Source organism: Myodes glareolus, chromosome 11 (assembly GCF_982192425.1).
Source record: "Myodes glareolus chromosome 11, mMyoGla1.1, whole genome shotgun sequence".
NCBI lineage: Eukaryota > Metazoa > Chordata > Mammalia > Rodentia > Cricetidae > Myodes > Myodes glareolus.
The window spans coordinates 25,772,160-25,790,594 of record NC_142036.1 but is presented as its reverse complement, the minus strand read 5'-3'; the positions used below and the strand labels follow the sequence as shown (position 1 = coordinate 25,790,594).

Below are 18,435 nucleotides of genomic sequence, written 5' to 3'. Positions count from 1 at the left end.
ATAGCAAGTTTGCATATAATAAAACAAGTATCAAGCAATAATTGCAGTTACAATATTTATATCTACTTTATCTTATCATAACTAAGGAAAACTATAATTATAACTATCTATTCTTCAACTCCATCAAAGATTGCAGAAGGATATATTATTACCTAAGTTAACAGGAAATGCATTGTAAGCAACTTCCAAAACTCTAGAATTGATAGAGACATCTCGCTGCCTGAACAGTCACCCACAGTTCTGTATTGTTGGGGCATCCACTCTTCAGTCTACAGGCTCATAGTATCTGGCAGACTTTTCCATGAAGAAGGAAATTTCAAAGGCAGTTCCACCTATATAGGCAATTTGTCAGTCACTTTCCTCTGTATCCTGCAGAATGTCTGGTAGACTCTTTCATGAAGCAGAAAACCCAAAGGACCATCTCACCTGTAGGCAAGTTCAGCAGTCATATCTCTGTGGGTCCTGCATATCCAGTTTATACAGCACAACATCAAGCAGTCCAGGCAAGAGCAGTTTATTGCCCAGATGGCTAGCAGACTCCCTAAGTAACCTCTTTGATGCCCATCATCCTCTTGAAATAGATTGGTGCTTCCACGAGCAGATGTGTCTCACTGTAGCAAAAAGTCCTAACTTCTTAAAACAGTTTCAATGCCATATTCTGAAGGTCTCTGAAAGATTTGAAGAATACCTATCTAACAGAAATATATCTCTATATATCTAAAAAACCTAATTAACATGACTACAAGCATGAGTATTATAGATAATTACATATTAACTTTTATTTTTTAATTATACATTACATTTTAAAATGAGCTGCACGAACACAATACTTTAATCAAGAGTCGAAATGTACATATAACAAAATTGACCGAAAATTTGTATCAATAAATCAAGATCTATACCAAGGCAAAATGTCCATCTCTATAGCATATCCCCTTTAACTGTAAACAAACATTTATAAACAATATTTGAAAATTTGGATGTAGTTCTCTTCAAAGTGCTTCCCACTTTTTTTTTGGGAAAAGCAACTTTTGGTATGTTCATGGAGACCTTTTAGGTGGTCTTGGTCCATCAAACCACATTAGTCTGGAATTAATCCACAGTTTCTCATCTTCTGTGGGAACAAAAGTAAAACCTCTTTTCCAAAGCAACATATACTTAGACCCAAATTCTGAAGTCAAGATACCTTTACATTGGTTTATATTAGCATCCCATACAATGAAATATCTACCTGTACTTAGCTCATTCACAGTCAAAAAATTCAAAGGAAACACAATAATATACATAATTCAGAGTCTGTGTATTTTCTATCTTTACATGACTTATTTTTCTTTATTCCTTTCCTCTTTGACTGTCTGTACTCTGTTTCCTTAAAGACTTTGTTTTATTTTTAAAATGATTTACTTCTTTTTATAGCTCTCTATACTCTTTTTCTTCTCTCTCCCAAGCCTATGTACATTTATCCAACACTATGATCCATTTAGAAGTCTTTTATGTCTGAATCTGTCCTATTGCATATCTGTAGTCATTTTCTGACCAGGACAGCCTCTTAAAATGCTAAATGATTCTTAACAACCTAAGTGGTGGTGTGACTAGGGCAAACATAGCCTTGCCTGCTTGTTTTGTCCAGTCCAACATGGCAGAAGTTCATTCACTGCCTCTGAGACTGTCGGGTGGGAGCCATGCTCATCACCTCAACTCTGGTAGCATATGCATATCAGAGGATGGGAAACAAATTCAACTAAAATTCAAGGGCCTTCTACCTCAGTGAAGTTTTTAAAAGTGCATAGTGTGAAGCACACAGAAATATTTCTTCTAAGGTGAAGGGTAAGTTTTTGCACCTGGCCCCTCCCACCATCAAGAAAGAAGCACAATGTTTAGTGGACCTATTTGGATTCTGGAGACAGCACAATCCTCACCTGAATGTGTTACTCTTGCCCATATAGCAAGTGACTCAGAGAGTGACTAGCTTTGAGTGGGGCCTGGAACAGGAGAAGACTCTCCAACAAGTCCAGACTGCTTAGAAGGTTGCTCTACCTCATGGGCCATATGATGCAGCATACCTAATGATACTTGAGGTGTCAGCAGCAAATAAGGATGCTGTTTGGAGCCTTTGGCAGGACCATATGTGAGAATCATGGAAGGCACCTTTGGGATATTATCTTTAGTTAACTATTTTATCCTTGAGAGGCAGATCTTAGCCTGCTAATGGACTTTAGTGGAAACTGAACATTTGATAATAGGCCACCAAGTTATCATGGAAACTGAGCTACCCATCATGAGTTGGTGACCCACTAAGCCATGAAGTAAAATATTCACAGCAGCAATCTATTATCAAATGGAAGTTGGATATATCTGATCAAGCCTGAGCAGGTTCTGTGTTTTTTTTTAAGATTTATTTATTCATTATATATACAGGATTCTTCTTGCATATGTTCCTGCAGGCCAGAAAAGGACACCAGATCTTTTTACTTTATGCCCAGTTTATTTTATGTTTAAAAATTTATTTTATTATTTTTAAAAGAAAACAAACTATCTTTTTCATTTTACATATCAAACCCAGTTCCCCACTCCCTCCCTTCCTCCTATTCCCTTTACCTACTCCCTATCCCTCCTCCCATCTACTCTTCAGAGAGGGTAAGGCACATTGCTTTGGGGAAGGCCCAAGGCCCGCCCTACTGTATCTAGGCTGAGCAAGGTATCCATTCAAAGAGAATAGGTTCCCAAACAGACAGTATAAGCAGTAGGGATAAATCCTGGTGCCACCGCATGTGGCCCTGCAGTCTGCCCCAGCCATACAATGTCAACCACATTCAGAGGGACTAGTTTGGTACTAAGCTGGTTCCTTCCCTGTCCATCTGGAGTTGGTGAGCTCCCATTAGCTCGGGTAAATTGTTTCAGTGGTTGTCCCCATCATGGTCTTGACCTCTTTGCTCATATTCTCACTCCTCCCACTCTTCAACTGGACTTTAGGAGCTCAGCCCAGTGCTCCGCTGCTGGTCTGTGCCTCTGTTTCCATCAGTTTCTCGATGAAAAGATATTCATCAGTCTGATTACAGGGCAAGGCCAGTTTGGGCATCTTCTCTTCTATTGCTTAGCCCTTCCCCCAATGCTTCCAATTTTGTTAGGCAATCTTGACTATTTTCCCGTTCTGGGTAGATCTATGTATGATTTTCTTTTTTTTTAAATTTTTTTGTAATTTTATTAAATTATAAAAGTTTCCATTTCCGCCTCTCTTCCCAACACCCTCCCACTCCCCCCACTCCCTCTCCTCCTCCCTCTCCATCCCTAAGAGCAGTCAAGGTTTCCTGCCCAGTGGGAAGTTCAAGTTCCTCCCGCCTCCCTCCAGGTCCAGGAAGGTGAGTGTCCAGACAGACTGGATCCGAAAAATCCAGTATATGCAGAGGAAACAAGTCCCAGTGCCATTGTCAATGACTTTTCAGAAAGACTCCGGGCCAGCCACATTCAGAGAATCCGGCCACATTCAGAGAATCTGGTTGGATTGCGTCCTTGTTCAGTCCCAGTCCAACTAGCCTTGGTAAACTCTCATTAGATCCGTCCCCTTGTATCAGTGGGTGATCGCATCCCTTGCAGTCCTGATTTCCTTTTTCATTTCATTCCTCCTTCTGCTCCTCATTTGGACCTTGGGGGGCTCAGTCCGGTGCTCCAATGTGGGTCTCCATCTGTATCACCATCCATCGTGGGATGAAGGTTCTCTCTGCTCTTGCCTTCTTTGCTCACGTTCTCTTTCCTTCTGCTTCTCGTTTGGACCTAGGGAGTTAAGTCCAGTGTTCCGATGTGGGTCTCTGTCTCTATCTCCATCCATCGCCAGATGAAGGTTCTATGGTGATAAGCAAAATATTCATCAGTATGGTTATGGGCCTAGGCCATTTCAGGCACCCTCTCTTCTGTCCAGAGAACAATCTGGGGATCTCCTTGGACCTGGGATCCCATTTATAATCAAGTCTCCTGTAAACCCTAAAATGACTCCCTTAGTTGAAATATATTCTTCCCTGATCTCATATCCATCCTTCCTCCCTCCCCCCATCCCAGTCCACTTAGCTTTCCCCATTCCTCCCCTACTCCCTTCTCTCTAACCCTCTCCCCTTCCAACAACCCTCCCACCCACCCATGCACCCGAGGTTACCTGGGACTCTTGTCTATTTCCAATCTCCAGGCAGATAGCTACATGATTTTCATCAGGTTCACCTTCTTATTTAGCTTCTCTAGGATCACGAATAATAGGCTCAAAGACCTTTAATTATGGTTAGAATCCACATATGAGTGAATATATACCATATTCCTCTTTTTGGGTCTGGCTTACCTCACTCAGTAAAGCGTTTTCTATTTCCATCCATTTGCATGCAAAATTCAAGATGTCATTGTTTTTTACCACTGAGTAGAACTCTAATGTGTATATGTTCCACACCTTCTTTAACCATTCTTCTATTGAGGGGCACCTAGGTTGTTTCCAGGCTCTGGCTATTACAAATAGTGCTGCTATGAACATAGTTGAACAAATGCTTTTGTAGTATGATAGGGCATCTCTTGGGTATATCCCAAGAGTGGAATTGCTGGGTCCTGAGGGAGGTTGACTCCCAGTTTCCTGAGAAACCGCCACACTGATTTCCACAGTGGCTGCACAAGTTTGCATTCCCACCAACAATGGATGAGTGTTCCCCTCATTCCACATCCTCTCCAGCATAGGCTATCATTGGTGTTTTTGAGTTTGGCTATTCTGACAGGTGTAAGATGATATCTCAAAGTTGTTTTGATTTGCATTTCCCTGATAGCAAAGGAGGTTGAGCATGACCTTAAGTGCCTTTTGGCCATTCGAAGTTCTTCTGTTGAGAATTCTCTGTTCAGTTCAGTACCCCATTTTTTAATTGGGTTAATTAGAGTTTTAGTGTCTAGTTTCTTGAGTTCTTTGTATATTTTGGAGATCAGACCTTTGTCTGATGAGGGGTTGGTGAAGATCTTCTCCCAGTCAGAAGGCAGCCTTTTGGTCTTACTGACAGTGTCCTTTGCTTTACAGAAGCTTCTCAGTTTCAGGAGATCCCAATTATTCATTGCTTCTCTTATTGTCTGCGCTCCTGGGGTTCTGCTTAGGAACTGGTCTCCTGTGCCTATATCTTGTAGACTACTTCCCACTTTCTCTTCTATCAGGTTCAAAGTGGTCGGATTAATGTTGATGTCTTTAATCCATTTGGACCTGAGTTTTGTGCATGGTGATAGATATGGATCTACTTTCATTCTTCTACAGGTTGACATCCAGTTATGCCAGCACCATTTGTTAAAGATGCTTTCCTTCTTCCATTGTATACCTTTAGCTCCCTTGTCAAATATCAGGTGTTCATACGTTTGTGGGTTAATACCCGGGTCTTCTATTCTATTCCATAGGTCGACTTCTCTGTTGTTATGCCAGTACCAAGCTGTTTTCAATACTGTTGCTCTGTAATAGAGTTTGAAGTCAGGGATGGTAATGCCTCCAGAAGTTCCTTTATTGTATAAGATTGTTTTGGCTATCCTGGGTTTTTTGTTTTTCCATATAAACTTGATTATTGTTCTCTCAAGGTCTGTGAAGAAGTTCGATGGAATGTTGATGGGAATTGCGTTGAATCTATAGATTGCTTTTGGTAGAATTGCCATTTTTACTATGTTGATTCTCCCAATCCAAGAGCAGGGGAGGTCTTTCCATTTTCTGGTATCCTCCTCAATTTCTTTCTTCAAGGACTTAAAGTTCTTGTCAAATAGGTCTTTCACTTCCTTGGTTAGAGTTACCCCAAGATATTTTATGCTATTTGTGGCTATCATGAAAGGTGATGTTTCTCTGATTTCCCTCTCTGCTTCTTTATCCTTTGTGTATAGGAGGGCAACCGATTTTTTTGATCTTGTATCCTGCCACATTACTAAAGGTGTTTATCAACTGTAGGAGTTCTTTGGTAGAGTTTTTGGGGTTGCTTATGTACGCTATCATATCATCTGCAAATAACGAAAGTTTAACTTCATCCTTTCCAATTCGAATCCCCTTGATCCCCTTATGTTGTCTTATTGCTATTGCTAGAACTTCAAGCACTATATTGAAGAGGTATGGAGAGAGTGGACAGCGTTGTCGTGTTCCTGATTTCAGTGGAATGACTTTGAGTTTCTCTCCGTTCAATTTGATGTTAGCTGGTTTGCGATTTTCCTTCTATTACTTTCTGTAAGGCTGAATTTGTGGCTACGAATTGTTTAAATTTATTTTTATCCTGGAATATTTTGTTTTCTCCGTTGATAGTAAACGATAGCTTGGCTGGGTATAGTAGTCTGGGTTTGCATCCATGGTCTCTTAGTTTCTGCAGTACCTCTATCCAGGATCTTCTGGCTTTCATGGTTTCCATAAAGAAGTCTGGTGTAAGCCTGATAGGTTTACCTTTATAAGTCACTTGACCTTTTTCCTTTGCAGCTCTCAATATTCTTTCTTTAATCTGAATGTTTTGTGTTTTGATTATTATATGGCGAGGGGACTTTTTTTTTTTTGATCCAGTCTATTTGGTGTTCTGTATGCTTCTTGAACCTTCATAGGAATATCGTTCTTTAGATTGGGAAAGTTTTCTTCTATAATTTTGTTAAATATATTTTCTGGGCCTTTGATTTGCAGTTCTTCTCCTTCTTCAATCCCTATTATTCTTAGATTTGGTTTTTTTTATTGTGTCCCAGATTTCCTGAATGTTTTGTGAAGAGAATTTGTTGGATTTGCCGTTTTCTTTGACCAGAGCATTTAATTTCTCTATGGTATCTTCAGAATCTGAGATTCGTTCTTCTCTTGTATTCTATTGGTTATGCTTGATTCTGTAGTCTCCGTTCGTTTACCTAGGTTTTCCATATCCAGCTGGTTCTCGTTTTGTGTTTTCTTCATTGCCTCCATTTCAGTTTTCAATTCTTGGACTGTTTCCTTTACTTGTTTGATTGTTTTTTCTTGGTTTCTCAGGGTATCATTCACGGATTTACTTATTTCTTCAAACTTTTTGTTATATTTGTCATCCATTTCTATACTCATTTCTTGAAATTTTTTGTTATACTTCTCATCCAATTCTTTAAGGGAGTTATTCATATCCTGTTTAAGGGACTCTATTGCTTTTATAATGGCACTTTTTTCCACTTCTTCTGGGTTAGAGTGTTCAAGTCCTTCTGTTGTAGGGTCGTTGGGATCTGGTGTTTTCATGTTGTTTTTCAGATTGTTGGAGGAGGTCTTGCCTTGGCGTCTGCCCATCTCTTCGTTCAAATGCTCTCTATTAGAACTTCTGGTAGCGGGTCAGGTTCCCTTGTTGGGCAGGGAATTCACTAATAGAATGCCTACCTTTCCTCAGGCAGGCTATTGAAGCACAGGCACTCCCTCTTTCCGGGATGCGCCTACCAAGCAGGCCCAGCGTGCAAGGCAGCTGAGCTGGGGAAATTTTATGACCTCAGTGGGAAGGGAGAAATATAGGAATTTGTACCTGGATGGAAGCTGGGATGGCAGGCGGGAGAGCTTAGCAGGGTTGAACCAGCACTGCAGGGTGACCTGGGAATCTATGGGGTCTGGGAAAATCCGAGTTCCTCCTCACCGGGCCCCTGCCGCGGGCCCGAAGCAAACTCCCCCCTCCAATGGCCCTCTGGCTGGAAGCTGGGATGGCTGGCGGGGGAGCTAGCAGGGTGCAGCCAGCAATGCAGAGTGACCTGGGAGTCTATGGGGTCGGGGGAAGTCCGAGCTCCTCCTTGCCGGGCCCAAACTCACCCCTCCGATGGCCCTCTGGCTGGAAGCTGGGATGGCTGGCGGGGGAGCTCTCTATGTATGATTTTCTTAGGGCTCACCGTGTTACTTAGCTTCTCTAGGATCATGAACTATAGGCTCAGTATTCTTTGCTTTACAAATAGTATTCACTTATGAATGAGTACATACCATGTTCATCTTTCTGGCACCAGACCTTATTACAGGTTGTTGTGAGCCACCATGTGATTACTGGGAATTGAACTCAAGACCTCTGGAAGAGCAGTTAGTGCTCTTAACCTCTGATCCATCTCTCCAGGTCCCTGAGTAGGTTCAGAAGGCACAAGTAAATAACAGGAAGAAGTTCCCCAAATGCCTGTGGTTCCTACTCCCATTACAATGCTCCCTGCTCCTAAATATGTACATATAGCCTCATGGGGTGTGACCTCATCAGTTGACTAAGGAAGAAAAGACGAGGGCCCGATTTTTCAATGGTTCTACACATTATGCAGGAATCACCCCGAAGTAGACAGCTGTAGCATTACAACCTCTTTCTGGGACAATCCTGAAGGCACCAGAAAAGGGAAATCTCAGTTGAAAGAACTTCAGGCATTGTCATATATTTTGTTTTGAATGAGAAATATCTAGATTTGTGATGGTTCACTGGTTGATGAGCTGTATGAACTAGATGTCAGGGATTGTAACGATGATGGTCGGAAACTGTGAGAACGATATCTGGTAAGGAAGGATGTAGACAGATCTCCTCTAATGAATGAAGGATGTGAAGATTCTTGTGTCTTGTAAATGCCCATTAAAAAGTGACTTCAGAGGGTAGGGGTTCAATAATCAAGATGGGATGGTCCAGTCCATGACCAGTTAGCCTCTTTGCCCTTCCATCCTTGTCGTTACCCAAAGATCCCCTTAACAAAGTGGCCGTGGTGGCAGAGATGGGGGTTATACATAAACTGGACAGCACGGACTGCTACTCACTAAGGCTGACTTGAACACAGCTGCTGCTGAGTACCAGATCTGCCAATAACAAAGAACAACACTGTGCCCCAGATATGGCACCATTCCTCAGGTTGAGCAGCTATCGAACTGGTGGCAGGTTAACCACATTGGACAGCTTCCTCTCAAGAGAAAGGACAGTGCTTTGTCTTTCTGTTTCCTTCATGCAATACTTCTGCCAAGCCATTATCTGCGAACTCAAGGAGAGCCGTATCCACTATCCTGATGGTCCACACAGTATTGCTTCTAACAAAAGAGCTTACTTCACAACCAGAGAAGTGGGAGAGTGGGCCTATAATCATATAATCTACTGGTCTTAATAGAGTCTCAGCATCCTGAAGCAGCTTGCCTAATAGAATGATGAAATGAACTTTTGAAAACACAGTTATAGCACAGATTAGGTGGCAGTAGCCGGAGGATGGGGTCAAAAGCCTTCAGAAGGTGGTATATTCTTTGAATCAGCAGCAGATATATGGTACAGTCTCTCCCATAGCCAGGATCTATGGGGTTCAGGGATCACAAGGTGAAAAAAGGAATTGTTCCATTCATTCACCCCTAGTGACCCACTAGCATAATTTTGCTTCCTATTCCCATGACCTTAAGTTCTTCTGGCCTAGCAGTTTTAGTTCCAGAAGGAAGAATGCTCCTGCCAGGAGACTCAACAGCATTCCATTGAACTGGAAGTTCAGACTATCTCCTGGCTGCCCTTAACCCTACAGACTAAGAAAGGAATAAGAGTATTAAGAGTGGTGACTGATTCAGATTACCAAGGGAAAATTGAGTTGCTTCTCCACAACTGAGATAAGAAAAATTACGTCTAGAATGCAGAAGATCCTTTAGGGTGTCTTTGATTAGTGTTGAGGGGAAGTTGCAACAACTAATTCAGGCAGGATGACAGTGAACACAGGTCCTTCAGGAATGAGGGTATGGATCAATCTTCTAGGAAAAGTGCCAAGACTTCCTAAGGTTTGCTGTGGGTAGAGGAAATGCCAGAAAGGGTAGTAGGCAAACACAGCTATAAATACCAACTAAGGCCGTGTGACCAGTTGAAGAAATGAGGTTATAATTGCTGTGATATTTTGTTAAGAATGTATTTTTGCAGATATTTGTGTGTTCTTTCTTGATTTCTTTATACACACTATAACATCAATTAATAAATATTAGTGGTTTTTAAGTTTTCATATTCATGTTTTTAGATTCTAAAAGAACACCTCTCAAGAACCATTCCCACCTATCCTAAAATTTAGAATGTGTTTGCAGTTGTGTGAGGCATTATTATAGCATGTTAGGCCAAATTATGATCTGGTTAAGTATATAATGTGTTTGTGGTTGTGGATGGGAAAGTTATACCATGTGAGCATAATTATGACCTAGTTATTGGTTTCATTTCAAAATTAAGCATGACATAGGAGATAAGACTGTTTGTCAGACTGATGGCTCATGATGGCTATTCTTCCGTGTCAGCCTCACTACATCTAGAATCAAGTAAAACCCAAAGTGCTGGGTAAACCTGTGAGGAATTTTTATTAATTAAAACATGTGGCTGACACAGGGACTGTCTGAGAAGCCATTGATAATGGCACTGGGACTTGTTTCCTCTGCATGTACTGGCTTTTTGGGATCCTAGTCTGTTTGGATGCTTGTGACGCGCTTCCTGACCAGCAGGAATGAACGCCACTAAAAACAAGAATTCCTTCCCTGTACACGTCTTTATTCGGAGCATTTGGTTGAGGAAAATTGGGGGAAGGGAAGAGAGAGTGCAGGGACAAGAGAAAGCTTAGAGAGAGGAAGTAGAGCCCAGAGGCAGCTGCTTTTAAACGGTGGAGAGGCTTGAATGCTGTCCTGATTGGTTAATGCCATTCTGCTGGACTGAGCATGTGCAAGCAAGGGTGCTCAGCCCCACGTGGCTAAGCCAGGTATGGACTTGTATACCTCCAAACTGCAGGACCACCTGTGCCTCCAGGTGGCTCCCTACATCTCCCTCTTCTCTTGTTAATAAGAGCAATAAGGCAAAACTATTTTCTAATCTGGTCCCCACCTCATGATGTGTGGACCGATTAAAGAAAAGAAAAACAAGACACACCCTCCCCGTGCAATGGGACAACTACCCTGGGAGTGCTAGGGCTGTGTCTGCATACCCTCTGCCTATGCATACCTTCCTCTATGCCGTGGGACTATCTGGTCCCTAGAGGGTATGCATGGCTAATTGCCTATGAGCTCTTTTGAAGCTGAGAGCCAAACTTGGGGTGAGGATACACATTCCAAGGCTGCCAAGGCCTGTGCCACAAAGACCTTGTCCCTCCTCACTTGGGCTAGCAGGTAGCACACCAATCAAAGACATACAGCACTTCCACCTAGACACAGCATGCCAAGAATATCTCTGCTCCCACCCATTCCTAAGGAAGGAAAAGGCAGAATAGAGTCAGTCAGAAAATTGTTAAGAGATAAGAGGTTGCACAGGGTGCTGCTCAAGGTGATAATGTGAAACAGTTGCTCTTGACACGGCCCAGAGGGTCATCTCTGCTGCCTCCGCACGAATCTTCCACAGCAGGACACTCAGCATCCACTGGATCATCTTTCTTCTTTATTTCTCTTGTCAGTCTCGCTGGCACCCAGATTGGATCTTCACGATTCTGAGGGAAAATGCAAATTGCTCCCCTGGATCTGGTAATTACCGGATCCGGTCCACACCATTTATTAATCAATACATCCTTCCACATGACCAAATCTCGCTCTGTAGAGCTTTCAAACAGGGCATGCCTGTCTGCTGCTGTTTTTCCAGCAATATTTTGAATTAAAAAATTAAGTGTAAAGAGTGCAAGAGAAATCCTTTCTCTGGGGGAAGCTGCTACAGCTATTCCCCCTTTTTGCTTTCGCAAAATTTCCTTTAAATTTCTATTTGCTCTTTCTACGATACCCTAGCTTTGAGGATTGTATGGTAGGCCAGTGGTATGTTCAACTTGTAATTGCTTGCAAAAGGCTTTAAAGCCCTGTGAGGCATATGCCGGGCCATTGTCGGTTTTTAAACAACTTGGCTTTCCCCAAGCTGCCCAGGCCTCTAAGCAATGCATTTTTACATGAGTTACCTTTTCCCCTGCCAGTGGGGTGGCATGAATTATTCCAGAGCATGTGTCCACCGACACATGAACATACTTTTGTCTACCAAACTCCGAGATGTGAGTCACATCCATTTGCCAGAGTGAGTTTGGCTTTAACCCCCTGGGATTTACCCCAATATGTGGGGAATGTAACATGGTCATGCAGGAGGGACAGGCTTTTACTATCCTCCTGGCATTTTCCCTAGAGATCTTAAACTTTAAGCGAAGTGTATTCGCTGGAACATGATAGAGCTGATGGAAATCTCTAGCTAGCTGGAGTGAATCTGTAGCCACAAGGGCGAGTGCTCGAGTAGCACCATCAGCTTGAGCATTGGCCTCTGCCATAGGTCCTGGTAAGAGAGAATGGGCTCGAATATGAGCAACATAAAAGGGATTTTCTCCTTTTAAAATATGTTTTTGTATTTGTAAAAGAATATTAGACACTGTACTTGAGCTGCGAATTGAGGCTGCAACCTCAAGAGAGGCCACAGCATTGACCACATATTGTGAATCTGAAATTAAATTAAATGGCTCAAGAAATCTCTGAAACACCTCCAAAACCACCAAGCATTCAGTGACTTGGGGGGAATCAGGCCGAAATTGAAAGACCACAGGTTTAGCATTTCCTGCCACCAGAGCCCCTTTTCCGGTCTTTGAGCCATCTGTGTAGATAGTTAAGGCTCCTTCTAATGGGTGGGGCGAGGTAATCCTGGGAAAATACACCAAATTTTTCTCCACAAAATTTATTAAGGGGTGCCTTGGCACATGATTGTCAATAACATTAGGGAATGCACAAAGCAGGATAGCCCAGCCATCTACTGTGGCTGTCAAAACTTCTACCTGTTCCCTCGTATAGGGAATTATCAACTTGTCAGGCATTCTCGCAAAGTGGGCTAAGCAAAACTTTATTCCCATTAATGCTTGGCCAGCCACCAATTCTGGATAATATTGAACAGATCTTGCTCCTATGGAATTTCCATACATCCACCAGAGGGGTCCATCTTGCCATAACACTCCAGTGGGATAATTCTTTGTTTTGAGAATGCATAGCAAAATTGGTAAGGATGGATTCACTCGCTGTAATTGAGCTGTAGTAATAGCAGATTCTACCCTCTTAAGGGCCTGCATTGCAGCCGGGGTCATGGCTCTAGGTGAACAGATATCAGGATTGCCTTCTAAGATGGAAAACAAAGGCAAGAGCTCAGATCGAGGTATACTTAAATATCCTCTAATCCAATTTATATCTCCCAGCAACTGCTGGAAATCATTAAGAGTTTTAAGGTGATGGGTGCGAATAAGCACTTTCTGAGGCCTGATGCTTTCAGGGGTGATTATAGTCCCCAAAAATTTCACCATCGAAAGGTGATGTAACCTTTTGGAAAACTTCCTTCAGGGTTTCCTGATGGGGGGCAGATAACAATAAATCATCCATATAGTGGATAATTCTCACGGTAGGAAATTGTCTCCTAACAGGATTCAATGCTGCATCTACATATAACTGACACATGAGGGCGCTATTGGCCATTCCCTGAGGCAAAGTTTTCCATTGAAACTGAGCATTGGGTTGCTCATTGTTAACAGATGGAAGAGTAAATGCAAACTTTTCCCGGTCCTGAGGGCACACGGGAATTGAAAAGAAACAGTCCTTGATGTCCAAGGAAATTACAGGCCAATTCTTTGGTATTGCTGAAAGCAATGGGAGGCCCTGCTGGGCTGGGCCCATGACCTGCATCTGAGCATTGACTGCCCTAAGGTCATGCAGTAACCTCCAACCTCCAGAAGCCTTTTTAATCACAAAAATAGGCGTATTCCAACGCAATACAGAATGTTCTAAATGTCCTAGTTCTAACTGTTCTTGTACTAATTGTCTTGCAGCCTCCAGCTTTTCCAAGGAAAGGGGCCACTGAGGGACCCATACCGGCTTATCTACTAGCCAAGGGATGGGCATTGTCTTTTGTGTGGAAGCTACAGCTTCAGTGGCCCCTATGAAAAACCCAAGCCTTTTCTATCTAACTTGGAGACAGTCTCAATAGGATTCTGTCTACCTTGGAGACATTTACCAAGTCCCTTATTGGGAACATAGCCCTGACGTGCCATCATTTGCTTACCGGTATCAGAATAATCATTTGTAAGTCTCAATCTCATTTGAGACTGCACATCCCTGCCCCATAGGTTGATGGGCAAATCAACCACAAAAGGCTGAAAAGTCCCTCTCTGATCTTCTGTTCTCCAGACTAACTCCTTAGCACTTATATGCGGTATTTGTGCATACCCCAGCCCTTGAAGGAGGCCTGTTGTAAGGGCCAGTGTTTTGGCCATGCTTGGGATCTGATGATACTTTTATCTGCTCCAGTATCCACCAGGCCTGAAAAAATCTTTCCTTCTATTTCTAAATTTAAGATTGGTCGCTGATCAAGCTCCAAGGATAAACAAGTCAAATCTACTCCCATGGGAGCAAGGCTTTTGTCCTTTAAGACAAGCCCCTCAGCTGGAAGCTTATTACGCCCTGAAGGCAGAACTAAGAGTTGAGCTATTCTGTCTCCTGGGGCGATGGAAACTACCCCGTATGGAGAATGGCAAAGAATTTTAATGCAGCCTTCATAGGCAGGGTCTATGACTCCAGGATGGACTATCAGGCCTTTCATAATTGAGGATGAATGTCCCAAGACTATGCCAACAGTATCTTTTTCTAATGGCCCAGACACGTCTGTTTCTATGACCTGAACTCCCATATCCTGAGTTAATAGCAGTTCGGAGGTGGTACAGAGGTCCAGCCCTCCGGAGCCTTTGGCTGCCCTTCTTGTTGGGACGATGGAGTCATCTCGGGGACTGCCATCGTGTTCTGAATTGCCCCAAATATTTTTGGGCCCTGGGTGCATGGGCCCCTCAATCCGTTTTTTGACAATGACTGAACAGCCTGAGGAATAAGTTGTCCATTTATATCCCTAACTGATCTGCACTCATTAGCCCAATGTTTCCCTTTCTTGCATCTGGGACAAGTGTCTGGCTGCCTCTGCGATGTTGCAGCTGAGAGCCCTGAAGAATCTGAGGCATTATGACTATTGGGACATTGTTTTTTGAAATGCCCCAACTGTCCACATTTAAAGCATGTCTTTCCCTTATCTCCTCTGACACCTCTGGCAGCAGCAAGCACAGCAGCCGCCAGCCCTGCATTGGTTAGAGGCCCCCCAACTTCACGGCAGGCTTTGATCCAGGCTTCTAATCCCTTTCCCTTTACTGGACCTATTGCTCTTTGACATTCCTTGGTGCTCTGTTCAAATATTATTTGCTGGACAAAAGGCAATGAAATATCTAAATTCCCAAACATTCTTTCAGCTGCCTCTGTCATCCTAGCCACATAATCAGAGAATGGCTCTGCAGCACCTTGAATAATCTTGGTTAAGTTACCAGCTGTTTCACCTTTATTAGGGAGTGATTTCCATGCTCTATAATGAATCTCACTAACCTGCCTATAAACCTCCCAAGGATAATGATTCTGATTTCCAGCAAATGCCCCCTGTCCAAGAAGCATATCAGCCGTCCACTCTGGGTGGCCGCCTTGTATGTTAATGCGCTCTTGGGTCTGAGCCTTGTCCTGGACTATAGATTTAAAATCCAGGAACTGCCCTGCTGGAAGAGCTGCTCTTGCAATCTCCTGCCAGTCTGTAGGAGTCAGCACTGCTGTAACAATCCTTCTCAATAATGCGATTGTATAACTGGCATTTGCTCCATAATTTCTTGCAGCTTCAACCAAGTCCTTCAGCTGTCTGTATGGGATTGGTTCATACCACCTATTATAATTCTGTGGCTCCTCAAAAACAGGAAAGGCAGCAGCCAGTTGCGACCAAGTTTGCCTTCCTATGAAGCTGTGACCTTCTGTAGCTACCTGCTGGTACATGGGTGGAGGGGCGGATGGGGGTGGGGCAGAAGGTACTGGTGCCTCGTCTCTTCTGCCCTTTGTATTAAACACATCATCATCGCCCCGCCTTAGGCTACCTCACTGCTCTTTCTCAGATTTAGCAGCCGCTTCCTCTAGTTGTTCTTCCTCCTCTGATTAATCTAAATCTACAAATTCTTTCACTACTAAAGCTATGGGGTTTCTCTTCCCCTTTTCTCCTTTTTCTATTTCCGGATCCTTATCTTTTAATTTTTCCTTTTTCTTTCTAGGCCTACACTCTTGTTCCTCCTTCTGATCTGATTCTGAAAAGCTGTCCTGATGTTTCTGTAATGCCTTGCGACCCTGTTTTAATATCTCTATATTACGTTCTTCCTTCAAGCAGTCCCGCACCATCCTCCAAAAAGGAAGTGTGCCTCTCCCAATATTTCTTTCTGCTTGTTCCAAATCCCTGCCTAGCTTATTCCAAGATGGCAAAGTTAGATCACCTGAAGCTGCAAACCAAGGTGAGACATCAACAATGTCTTTTACGATGTTAGCGACAGTGCTAGAAGAGATCTTTAAATCACGCTGTCGCAAAAATGCCTGGATTGAGCGATAAATCTCCCTGGGGTTCGAGCTGGCTCCATAAGAATTGCCCATGATGCGCACTTACCCCCTGGGTTAAAGAAAAAAACCTCCTTTTTACTTACAAGGAAGTCCTTTTAGAAAAATGCCGCTTGATCTACTGCGGACTTAGTTTTACTTTTGACTAGAGCTGCAGTCGCAGCAGCAAAGGCACTCACCACCTGGTTAATCGCAGCGCAACCCAAAGCAACAGAGAAGAACAAATGCAAACATTACCACTCTGGACCAGCCTTAGCAATCAGTATACATCTGGAGGATTTCCTGACGTCAGTCACCGCTCTTTGCGTTGAGTTCTAAATTCTGCTCCCTCCTTGGCTTGTTCAAATCCGGCGTCCCGGTTTTCAGCACCAAAATGTGATGCGCTTCCTGACCAGCAGGAATGGACGATCACAAAATCAAGAATCCTTCTCAATCACAATTTATTAGAGCTCCTTGATTAAAAGGGGGAATGGGGAACAGGGATGATGAGAGAGCGAAAAATCCGAAGACAGCCGCTTTTCTAGGGTGAGAGGCTCGAATGCTGATTGGTTGATGCCATTCTGCTAGGACCCAAGGTCACAGGACAGGTCAGGAGACCGAGTCTCTTGAAATGCAAAACAAGGCTCCGAGCAAACTGGCCTGAGGCGGCAACATCAAAGGATATGTATACCTCCAGGCTGTAGGACTATCTCGCCAAGGTGACATCCTGGCGGCTCCCTACAGATGCTCACCTTCCTAGACCTGGAGGGAGGGGGGAGGAACTTGAACTTCCCACGGGACAGGAAACCCTGACTGATCTTAGGACTGGAGAGGGAGTGGGGGGAGTGGGAGGGTAGTGGGAGGAGGGGCGGAAGTGGAAATTTTTATAAATTAATAAAAAAATAAAACATTTGAAGTAGCTAGACTTACCTTTAATCAGGGTCATACGTTCTGGTGCCATTATATATGAAGAACATGGAAGAAGGAAGCTTTTGTTCTTTGCCTACTTGCCCTCGCCCTCACTAGCAAGTGTATTCTTTCACTGCTTTAGCGCCTACTTCTTCAGGATTCTGGCATATACTCAAGACCAGCTGGGACACCCAGCCTGGTGGACTGAACAACTACTGTGTTTCTGGACTTTCTACTGGTAGACAGCCATTGTTGAATTGGACTACAGCCTGAATGCCATTCTAATTAATCCCCCTTAAATATTATGTATCTATTTATAACATTTACACATATGTGTTTGTTTTCATTTGGAAATTTGGATTTTTATATACTAAGTATATATTCCATAGATAGATAGATAGATAGATAGATAGATAGATAGATAGATAGATAGATAGATAGATGCTAGATATAGAACTCCATCAGTTCTATAGAACTGTTACTAATTCAGTGTGGAGGAGCCTAGCTTAGAAGATGGAGCAGGTTTGTGTTCATGGAATTGAGCTCTGCAAAGTTGCCTGGCTCTAATTTCTTTTTCTTTCATGGTAGGTGTTTTTATAGGAGTTACTGTGTCTGGATTTTGGGAATATAATGATACCATATGGTATGACCTGACAGAAAACATCTATTCACACCTTAAAGATGGTAATTTTTCTGGTTGTGTTTATCTTTGTATTTCATTTATTTTGAAAATCATTCAGTATTTATGAAATGTCTTTCTAAAAAACTCACTGTTTCTAACCTATAATGTGATTTGATTTCTTCCTTCAGAACACAAAGGACTGACATTGATAGATATGGTGCTAACAAATCATTTTTTAGTCCTCCTCACCTCTTTGGGTCTATTTGTAAGTACTGATCTTCGTTATCCAGTCTCTTCAGGAATAAAGGTATGAAAATTTCTTTGTAACCTATCGAAAACTCTTAATATCTTCTGTGGTATAAAAAGAAAGTTTTTTAATTGATTTATGAATAGTATCTCTTAGAGCTAAAAATTAAAAAGACACAAAGTATGATAGCATATCCTTTTCCTTTGCTTCACAGCATTTGAAGTATAAGTAAGAGTGGCATTAGTTTTATTGCTGGAGCATCCCTAGTAGATTTTAAACAAATGCAATAGGAAAGACATCATCTCTCTATCTACTTGTCTATTTATTTATTGCATGATGTGT

At 42.6% G+C, this 18,435-nt stretch overlaps 1 protein-coding gene across 3 annotated transcripts in view; it reads left to right on the top strand.

Moving 5' to 3' along the window:
- The window catches only part of Catsperb (catsper channel auxiliary subunit beta), a 199,454-nt gene that overhangs the window by 79,185 nt on the left and 101,834 nt on the right, over positions 1–18,435 (top strand). For all 3 annotated transcript variants that reach the window (XM_087911568.1, XM_087911569.1, XM_087911570.1), the window contains 2 exons: positions 17,813–17,908; positions 18,035–18,153. In XM_087911568.1, coding sequence (XP_087767694.1) covers positions 17,813–17,908; positions 18,035–18,153 — 215 coding nt within the window. The remainder of the gene's footprint in view (positions 1–17,812; positions 17,909–18,034; positions 18,154–18,435) is intronic.